This window comes from Triticum aestivum, chromosome 2B, assembly GCF_018294505.1.
Source record: "Triticum aestivum cultivar Chinese Spring chromosome 2B, IWGSC CS RefSeq v2.1, whole genome shotgun sequence".
NCBI classification, from domain to species: domain Eukaryota; kingdom Viridiplantae; phylum Streptophyta; class Magnoliopsida; order Poales; family Poaceae; genus Triticum; species Triticum aestivum.
The window spans coordinates 207,215,102-207,225,581 of NC_057798.1; the positions used below are offsets into that span (position 1 = coordinate 207,215,102).

Genomic DNA, 10,480 nt, shown 5'->3' on the forward strand with positions numbered 1-10,480 from the left:
CTTTTCCTTTGTACCACATTTGCACTAGAATTTCAGCCATTGACTAGAGCACATGTGTTTTTTTTGCCCTCGCCTATTCTTGAACATTAAGAGTCCCAATGAGATTCACAACGAAAAACTCATATCTCTTGAGTTCTAGGAAAGTGGCAAAATTTCTCCACGAGAGGGGAAGCTTGGCAATAACATCGTCGGCAACAAACTTGTCTGGCAACACACATGAAAAGTGCTCATGTTCCTTGGCAAGTGATTAGATCTCATTTGCTTGCTCAATTACTGAGCAATCATTGATCAATTTTTAGTCATGATATGGCTCATTGAGATACAACTCACAATCTACATCTGAGACCTCAAACTTGGCCTGATCCCACTTATCTCTGCTATTAAATATAATCATGTAAGGATTGACTATATTGTCACCAAGAACGCCGAGAACAGTACCTCTGAAGAGGTTATTGACGACCTCAGATGCTTCCGCCTGTTGAGAAGTAAGCGTACCATCAGGTTTTCCCTTGAAGGCATGAAAACAGATCATGGCCGTCCTTGTGCACCACTTCTTGTAATTCACACCCTCACGTACACAAGGTTTGATGGTTGCAAAGCCAACCGATGAAAATTGCCTATAATATTTCTTTTTGGATTCCTGAAAATATGAGTAGTTTTTTATTATAATTAATCCCGAAATGAAGTAGACAATGCAACATGAAACTAATACACAAAATGATCCAACCACTGGTAGTGCTCAACAATCTAGACTTGCAATTTGGTAGATAAGGAAATTATAGCATGCTAACACTAACACCAAAAGCAGTCCCTAACATAGGCATAAGAACACATACGTGGCAGATGAAGAAGAAGCACCCTTGGAAGCAACATTGGCAGCGATCATAACGGCCTCATCGGTGGTATCGTTGGAGTCATTTGAAGCCATTGAGACAAAGTAGACAATGTCAAGGAATTGGACGAATCAACGAGTAGTCAGGTGAACACTCCCCAAAACCATATCGCCTCTCTTCCGTTCCCCAAAACCTTATCACCTCTTTTACGTAAGTGGTCGCAAGAGACACGGTTCCGGTGGTCTTCTCATGACATGCATGGTTCTGGAAAAGTCTCTCTCTCTCTCTCTCTCTCTCTCTCTCTCTCTCTCTCTCTCTCTCTCTCTCTCTCTCTCTCTCTCTCTCGACGTAGGGGCGACCACTTATATACTTGAACAGTCAAAGTTGAACCATTATAGAAGATGAAAGGAGCAGGCCACAAAACTGGTCGGATTTATCTTCCACTACAACACAAAATGTTTCGATTTCTGACACACGTAAAAAAGAAGACAACGCACACACTTGGCTTGTGTTTGAGTCCATCTTATCCTGTTCACAAAACAAGGTGCGCGAGGTGAGGTGGACCGCGAAGGATCAATGCGTGTGCATGTATCTTCTTTTGAAACTCTTAGCGGTGGAAGGAAATTTCTCGAAAAATATGCTGGTCTAACTCCCTTGCGAGTAGCAAAAAATACGGGCTAAAGTCCACCTAGAAATTATTGAATTTGTTTAATAGTCCTGATCTACATAGTTCCAACAATCACTTGTGTGCAAGGAGAATTCTCCGAATTTCAGTAGGAAAGCAAAGCATTCACGGGCCAGAGATAGATAGCTTGTTTCCTGCATTATGTACAAAAAGCACGGCACAGCACGCAAGACAACCCGTGTCACATGAGCGGCTCGTCAACCAAGCAGCAGCAGCATAGCGCGGCGAAACTGCAACATCACACAGGAAAACGGAAATCAGAGATATAAATCCCTTCGCAGCAGGATGAAAACTACTCCCTCCGTCCCATAACCAAAAACATCTTTATATTATGAGACGGAGGGAGTAATTCCTAACGGTGGTGCGTTGATTAGCATCTTACAATCCTAATATGAAGCACGTTGTGGACACCGGAGGCTTACGAGGAGGCTCCTCCTCCTCCTCGTCCTTGGACGGAGGCATCATCGGCCCAGGAGTTCCTGAAAATAACAATTGCGACGCAGTCAAGGAAACAGCAACATTTGATATGATTGGATTGAATGTTGATTCAGATTTTTCCTAAAAATGGCGAACATGCGAGTCAGGGGGAAAAGGCTTTGAATTGTGCCTGCGAAAATTTCAGTTGCATTGCATTCAAGAATGATTCTATTTTTCTTTAGGGGAAAGGGCCCGGCCCTGGATCCATTGCCGTAATGAAACCACATGAAGGCGTGGATAACTTGCAAAGGCGGCGGGGAGACAAATCCAGAATGGTTACCTGCTTCCCCGTCGCGATGAGAGATGCCCTGATGTTGATGCATATTGCGATGCGGCAATGGATGGATTCTCTCTCGGCAATTGGAATGGGCGGGAGAGGTGATGAATTATCTTATCTTGCTTCAAATGGAGCGGGAGGAGAGGATGAATTGTGTCTCTACAAATGAAATGCAAGATGCCTCGAAAAAGAAAGAAAAATGCAAGAGGCTGGACTATCTGTCAAGAAATGAAACGGGGGAGAGGTTGAATTATCCCTTGACAAATGAATCGAGAAAGGGAATCAATCATCTCTTCTTCTTTTGCGAGGGGAGAATGGATATCTGTCGATCAACAAATGAGAGAGAGAGCGAGAGAGAGGCGAGGAGGAGAATTGGTAGATCCAGAAAAATGGTAGATCCAGAAATATCTTGTGGACGAAGCAACCCATTTGTTCAAAGCAGCAAACCAAAAATAGTACTAGTAGTATCGGCGCATTGAACGTCCGGAAAGTTCCAGCGGTCGGTTACGATTACGACGTTCGTTTTTTCAGAGGTGCCGGCTACGACGTTTTTCATAGAGTTTACATCAGTTCCTCGAGCTGTCGGCCACTCCAAATCACGCACCGCAGATCAGATATCTTGTTTCTTTTCTTTCTCTCATTTCGGGACAGAAGTGAAAGAAACGGGAGCGCCCTGTCTGTCTCTCCCAACGCTACAACGATACAGGCAGGCGACAATGCATGATGCAGACTGCAGATGCACACACCCAACCTGCACTTTTCACCGCGAAAGTTGCGTGCGGTCATGCTCATGCGTGCTTGCCACGCGGTTCACCGGTTGCTTAGCCATCGCTTCTCCGCACGTTTCTCCGATCGTTGGGTGTGAAAAGCTGGCCTTCCTTTCATTTTTGTCGTTGTTTGTTTCTCCTCTCTCTCTCTCTTTCCGTGTGATTAGATGAACTTTCTTCTTCTTGGTGCCGTTTTTTTAATGAACCGACAGAAATCGTAGCGGTCGACGAGTTCCTGATGATGGTGGAATGTGGGGGCACCCCAGGATTCGCCAAAAAGGAGACAGAATGAGATACGATACGACCTGCCGCTCTCATGAACGGATTACGGATGGGTGTATGCACAGGGGAATTGGGGCAAAAGTCCATGGAAAATACGTACATACGTAGCTGATAAGTAATATAATTCACAATTGACAGTGGAAAAGAGATTAACATGTACAGACTAGAGAGCAAGCATGCAGGCTAATGAGCTAGCTACCTAAGCCGTGCATCCTCGTGCCGGGCAAGATGCTTATTGTCTCCTTGAAATTGAATCCTACTAGTACAAGCTGGTAGATAGAGTAGATCGCTCGTTCGGGATCATGGCCTCCATGATCGAGATGCGTGCCGCGTGTTTGAGATTTTCAGTACAGTCGCACGTTTTCAGCGCTGGATCCCTCCCTCTCTTCAGGCGAGTCATGGCGTCAGTCATGGGTGTGGTAGATCAGTTGCAGTTGGCGTAGCATGTTCTCTTCTCACTCGAACAACCTCCTGCCGTCGCTGTCCAGGCGCGTGTAGCCGAGCACGCAGTTGGCGTAGGCCACGTTCTTGAGCGCCTTGCCGTGCCACCTGCCGACGGCGGCGACCCCGGTGCGGACCGTCTTGAGCAGGCAGTCGGCCGTCCTCACCACCCTCCGCACGCCCGTGGGCAGCGACAGGTAGGGCGCGTTGAAGAGGTGGAACTCGAGCGCCGCGGCGGGGTTCTGCTGCTGCTGCGGCGGCTGCGGCTGCTGCTGCTGCCGCGACGCCATGAGCATCCTGCCGACCTGCCGCGCGAAGCCGGCGCCCAGGGAGTGGCCGCAGAGGCACACGTTCTCGGACCCGAACCTGTCGATGGTGGCCCTCAGCGCCTGCAGCGCGCCGTGGAGCCTGGCGGAGCCGCGGAGGCTGTTGCACGCCAGCAGGCGGAGCTCGTCCTCCACGTCCCGCCGGATGGTCGGCGCGCGCAGCAGCGTGCCCCGGAAGGCGATCACCGCGCTGGGCGCGCCGGTGGGCCTCTCCTCCTCCCCGCGGCGGTCGAGCAGGTGGCGGTCCTCCCACTCGAAGATGGCGCCGAAGACGGAGCCGTCGCGCTCGTCCACCAGCTCGTGCGCGAGGCGGTAGCTGAAGGGCTTCCACCACTGCTGCGCCACCTCCGCCGCGTCCCGCCGCTCCTGCCTCTCCAGCTCCAGCAGGTACACCGCCTCGATCAGGCTCGCCATCACCATCCTCCTGTAATCGTCGTCCCTCCTGCAAACCCCAAACCAACAGGAAAAACACAACATGAGACACGCATTCCTCGACCTCCCTCGCAAACCCAAACCAATCAGTCGCGTAATTCAGCACAATAGGGAGGAAGATCGATCGAGCGCATGCATGCATGCATGCTTACCAGCTGGTGTGTGTGAGCTCTCTCCAGGAAGTGGAGCAGGGCAAGTTGTCACGCGCCCCCATGTCCGCCATGCGCTAGAAGCTGAAGCTCGTAGCTAACCAGCACAAGGCACTCAGGCAGTAAGTAACCACTCTCCCTCCCTCTGCGTCTCTGTTTGCTGCTTGCTCGAGTCGGGTGTGGACGATGTCGTAAGGAAAGTGTGTAGGGGGAGGCGGGAAATATATACCCGGGACGGGAGCCTCGGCCTCGCAGGCAGCCTGGCAGGATCTTTCGCTCAAAGCAGGGGAGGGAGGGAGGGAGGGAGGGAGGGACGGAGGGTGGTGTACGGGCAGGAAGGAAGGAAGGAAAAGGAAGGATTGGGCCGAATTTGCTGGCTAGTGGAGCGAGGGCATAGTTTAATGGCGGGAATAAAGGGAGCTTAGCAAAGAGAACAAAGAAAGATCGCTCTAGGGGATAGCCAGCGCGCGCTTTCCAGTTCCCCGCAACTTGACTGAATCGGAATTGGGGGCGAGCGATCGATCGATCTCACACGGATGGCCGCCGGTTGCTTGCTTGCTGCCTGCGAATGGTTGCGCTCCAGGCTGTGAAAGGGCAAGCGCGCGGATCGGGCGGACTCCGTCGATCGCAAGCTTTAGGGGAGCATATATTCCGTCGCCCACGGCCTGCCTAAATCAGCCTGGACCATGCATGCATCGCCCTCCTCCCTACCCGCGGACGGAGATGTTATGTCCCTCGCTAAGCATCGAATCTCGTGGCGGGCTCCGTGAGCTGTACTTGTGTTGCGTCGTGTGTATGACAGGTTGGGTTAGGCGGCCCGACGCGTCGATGGACGATGGCCGCGGGGACAGGGGTCGTGGGGGTGGCTGTCGTCAGGGGGAAGGCTGGCGCCGGTGGTGGTTGATTACGCGCCTTGGTTAAGCGGGTGATTTGGTCACGTTTTGTTACGCTAACCAGCGGAATTTGTTCCCTCGCGGGTGTGGGTGTGGCCAGTGCGGTCGTGCTCCGCGTGTCTGCTTCGTTCACACTTCACACCCAGGGCGTTCGTTTTCTTGATTACTACTGCTGCCGGGAAGCTTATGATTGTGCAAGTTGCCAGATCTTTTCGTTAACTTGGGTCTGGCTGGACGCTACATATGGATCCACGATTTGGGTGCGTAGGTTAAGGTCAGCTATTGCAGACGTCGGGTCACCTTGCACTCATTTCCAAGGAAATGCTTCTTTTTATATAATCGATCATTTTGGTACCAAATTCTTGCGGTGTGAAATCGCGTTTATAAAGTTCGAATGGCAAGCCTTTGTGATACAGATTTTCTTATTCTCATCTAAGTGCCACGTCACTTGATTTTATGTGGAATATTTTATTTTCGTTTGTTTAATTTTACTTCTTTTCTTTCGTTTCTTTTTTTTTTGCCTTTTTTATACCGCGTGAAACTACTTTTGCATGTTCGTGTCTGCACACCCATGGGCTGCGAAATTATATACACAGGACTGATGACGGGGTGGGATTTGGAATTGAAATTGGAAGGTTTGACAGCCAAGGAGCGGCAAATAAGTCACGCTTCGACATAGCTGAAGCTCTAGGTGAATAATCTCTTTCTTAAAAATCAAAACGAAAATCAAAATGACAAATCTGGTTCGATGGCTCTTCGGTGGGAACCTACTAACTGGGGTTTTTTGGGGGGTTATTCTAATAGTTCTAGTAGCAACCGCTTTAGTATTTTTGGTTTCCGTTTCTTTCTCTTGCTCTTGGATCCGTCTATCGACGTGCAACTGCAGTTGCATTGCATACCCGTTGACCGTACGGTGCATCGGTCGGGTTTACTTTATTTTATCCTTTTTCACACCGTGCACATCTTACGCGTCTGCACACATGTATTCAACTGCAGTTGTATATCTATGTATCGGAACGCAACTACATGTCTACCTACCTAATGCGATTGTAGTTGCATGTGCATGCACATGTGCGCAAGTGCGTACTCATCGGCGTGCTCAACTATATTTACATATTTTCTATACAAATAGTCATGAGGCAAAAAAATAAAAAGAAGAAAAAGTAAAAGTGAAAGAAGAAAAGAGGAGAATAACAAAAGAAATCTATGTTGATGTGAGCACGATGAGATTTAGTTAATCCTCATCTAAATGGGAGGTAGCCACACCTTTTGTGATACTCCAGTTCCTCTATTACGGAGCCGCTCACGTGAAAGACAAATCCTAAAAATTATTGCAAGAAACACTTAAATAGCGTCGGCTCAACAAACTTGACGCCAATGCTTGAAGAGACCTAGTGCTTGTTGGAATTTTTTTTTCTTTTCGAAGAGGAGGTTCAAACCGCTTGTGATGCACACAACCATTTTTATTAAATTGAATGTAAGACAGCAAGGTCAAAACCATCAACAAGTGAAGTACAAAGCAAAGGCGACATGGTAGAACCAATACAAGATATGAATTTAACACCTGTGACTAAGTTGACTTCTTCAGTAATAACGCCTTCAAGAAGAGATAAATGCCCTTCCGCCGCCATCGCCACATCTCGTCGAAGAAAACCAAGACATTTTTCATCTAATTGTCGTGACCAACCACGAAAGGCTGGCACAAAGACAAGGAGATAACATCTTCAACAAAGTCACAACGCAAGCTCGTGACTGCGAGCCCGACCAATAAAGGCCGGGACAAGGGTTTTCACCCAGACATGAAGCGGTGTTCCACTCACAACCTTGATGACGTCTCTTCCTAAAGTCGTCCCATCCAATAATCCAATCCAGGCGGGAGTGGTACTACCTTGATGACGACTCTTCCAAAAGTCATCCCATCCAATAATCCAATCCAGGCCGAAGTGGTACTAGCAAACAGGTGATAAGTACTCCCATCTTGGACAATCAGCATGATCATCGGGAGGTCGGCCATGTCTCGATGCGGATCTGGCCGCCACCACTCCACATCGATGCAAACTGACATGCAACATCCACCATGTCCACATGGCATTGCCCTGGTGTCCTCAGCATGAACAAAGGCTCTGGTTGATGCCGACGGGGAACTGTCAGCACACCCCCGGGGCCATCGACAGCGTATGCTTGCGTCGGGAGACGAATGCTTGCTGGCGCCCTCCAAAAGCAGTCATGCCACCACCTAGTGCCAGTTCTGCCGTGTACAGAGTCACCGCCATTGTATCAGCCCATGCCATTTGGCCTGCCACTCGCAGCCATTGCGTCGCCACTTCATAATCTTGCGTCGTCTGGGCTGCCACTCGCAACCATAGCGTCTCCATTGTCATTATATCATCGGGTTGTCCGAGCAACTGCTTGAAGCCATCTAGTGACCATTGCATTATCTCGCACCGCCTGGGCGGAGCTAAGGTGCACTTTGTTGTTGGAGATGATGACTTTGAACACAGTCGCGACGCTTGACCACACCGTTGCGGCAAACACAGCCAACGACAAGCAAATCGATGGTGGTCCGATCTGTCCGTACAACGGCGTGCTGCTAGCCAGCGCGAAGGTCCTTCATGTTGATCCAGCCCACCCAGGAATCCCCGATGGTAACGAGCTGGAGCACGGGTTGGATGTGGAGGTGTACAAGGAAGAAGATTGGGCTCCGGCACGGTGACAGCCATCCCTACCACCACCTTGATCTGGGGCGTCGGCGCCGCTGTGGCCTTGTCCACCCCGGATGTTAAACATGAAGTATGTGATAACTTTTTGCCATCTATCATTGCTGTGATGAATAAGATCTCCCCATCATGACGTCATTCCCGTGATACTGGCATCGACGGGGGGCGTGCGTAGCTTCAGTCAAACCATATCTGTGGCCTTGTTTTTGACTTCATTCGTCTATGTGACCAGCAACATCAAACTAAGGGGATGACATCGTTGGTTCCTTCTCCGTTACATAAATGAAGCCCGGTCACATGTGGATCTCTCGTGGAACTTGTGAGGTTTATGCCCCTCATATGTATGCCCGGAGTTGGAATATATTTGTCCCTCCCTGGGGCCAGCTTCTCTGTGACGGTGATCTTCCTAGATTGGGTCGCGGGCGTCTTCTGGTCTAAGCCTACTATTCTATTTGTATGTAGTAGGTATGTTTGGTCAAGGTAAATGTACCAACATGTAAAAAGTGGAAGTTGGGCCCTAAAATTGCTTATTGCGTCTTTTTGGGTTATGCACATAATAGCAATGCTTGTACATTTTTGGTAATTAAACCTTAGATTTCTAACATGCACGCTAACATTGTGACTGAATCTCGAGATGCAACATTCTTTGAGACCATTTTTCCATGAAAGCCAATAGAGCGTTCACTAGCCAACCAAACTTACATTTAGAACATAAACATGAACCTTCAATTGAAGTAGCTTCTGTATATTGTAACAAGGAGAATAACAATGATGCATCTCCTAGAAGGAGCAAGAGACAAAGGACTAAAAAATATTTTTGGTGATACTTTGTTGTATATCTTGTGGATGGCGTACCCAGAACACTTTCAAGGCCATATGCATCCCCAGATGGAGATTACTGGAAGGGGTCGTTGAGGGAGTCCTGGATTAGGGGGTATCCGGACAGCCGGACTATATACTTTGGCCGGACTGTTGGACCATGAAGATACAAGACTCAAGACTTCATCCCGTGTCCGGATGAAACTCTCCTTTGCGTGGAAGACAAGCTTGGCGATCCGAATATTATATTTCCTTCTTTGTAACCGACTCCATGTAAACCCTAGCCCTCTCCGGTGTCTATATAAACCGGAGGGTTTAGTCCTTAGAGGAAGAATCATAATCATCATAGGCTAGCTCCTAGGGTTTAGCCTCTACGATCTCGTGGTAGATCAACTCTTGTAATATTCATATCATCAATATCAATCAAGCAGGAAGTAGGTTTTTACATTCATCAAGAGGGCCCGAACCTGGGTAAAACATCATGTCCCTTGCCTCCTGTTACCATTGACCTTAGACGCACAGATCGGGACCCCCTACCCGAGATCCGCTGGTTTTGACACAGACATTGGTGCTTTCATTGAGAGTTCCTCTGTGTCGTCGCTGCAAGGCTTAATGGCCCCTTCAATCGTCAACAACAACATGGTCCAGGGTGAGACTTTTCTCCCCGGACAGATCTTCGTGTTCGGCGGCTTCGTACTACGGGCCAATTCGCTTGGCCATCTGGAGTAGATCGACAGCTACGCCCCTGGCCACCAGGTCAGGTTTGGAAATTTGAACTACATGGCCGATATCCGCGGAGACTTGATCTTCAACGGGTTCGGGCCTGCGCCAGGAGCGCCGGACAGTCACGATGAGCACGGCTTAGACCTGCTGTCGGAAAATGCTCGAGATATCGCCCCTGCAGAAGCCCCAGACCTAAATTCGGATCAGATTGCATCGCCCGAGGACGGATGGATGGACCCCGCCCCGGAGCCCGCACACTCATCGGCGGTAGATCCGAACACAGGCTTCACCCCCAAGGAAGCATGTGACACCGGACCCCCGGACTCGTATCCGGCTGTAGGTACCGGTCCGCGCACCTCCGAGCCCACCGAATCTGGTTGGGCTCCGGTAATGGAGTTCACTGCTGCGGATATCTTCCAGCACTCGCCCTTTGGCGACATGCTGAACTCGTTAAAATCTCTCTCTTTGTCAGGAGACTCTCTGCCGAACTATGTCCGGCTCGAGTGGGAAGCAGGCGACGAAGGAATTCGTTGCCCACCCACCACCCACTTCATTGCCACGGTCGATGACTTAACCGACGTGCTTGACTTCGACTCCGAAGACATCGACGGTTTGGACGACGATGCAGGAGAAGAACAGGAACCACCGCCCACGGGGCG

The 10,480-nt window shown here is 49.6% G+C and overlaps 1 protein-coding gene and 1 long non-coding RNA gene across 2 annotated transcripts; both read right to left on the bottom strand.

Annotated features, from left to right (window-relative positions):
• Window positions 1-1,211: 1,211 nt before the first annotated feature.
• Window positions 1,212-2,706, bottom strand: LOC123041072 (uncharacterized). The gene is made up of 3 exons (XR_006418358.1): window positions 2,276-2,706; window positions 1,901-1,997; window positions 1,212-1,748 (listed from the first exon to the last, which is right to left on the bottom strand). It is a non-coding gene; the product is annotated as an uncharacterized lncRNA (long non-coding RNA).
• A 685-nt stretch (window positions 2,707-3,391) lies between these two features.
• LOC123044384 (GDSL esterase/lipase At4g10955) lies at window positions 3,392-5,332 on the bottom strand. The gene is made up of 2 exons (XM_044467112.1): window positions 4,673-5,332; window positions 3,392-4,530 (listed from the first exon to the last, which is right to left on the bottom strand). Exons 1-2 carry the CDS (start codon window positions 4,741-4,743, stop codon window positions 3,777-3,779), a joined length of 825 nt encoding a protein of 274 aa, XP_044323047.1. The 5' UTR covers window positions 4,744-5,332; the 3' UTR covers window positions 3,392-3,776.
• Between the last annotated feature and the right edge of the window lie 5,148 nt (window positions 5,333-10,480).

Coding starts and splice junctions, on each gene's coding strand:
- LOC123044384 (XM_044467112.1), bottom strand. CDS start 4,743: ATGGCGGACATGGGGGCGCGTGACAACTTGCCCTGCTCCACTTCCTGG. Junction 4,531..4,672: donor GAGCTCACACACACCAGCTG/GTAAGCATGCAT, acceptor TGGGGTTTGCAG/GAGGGACGACGATTACAGGA.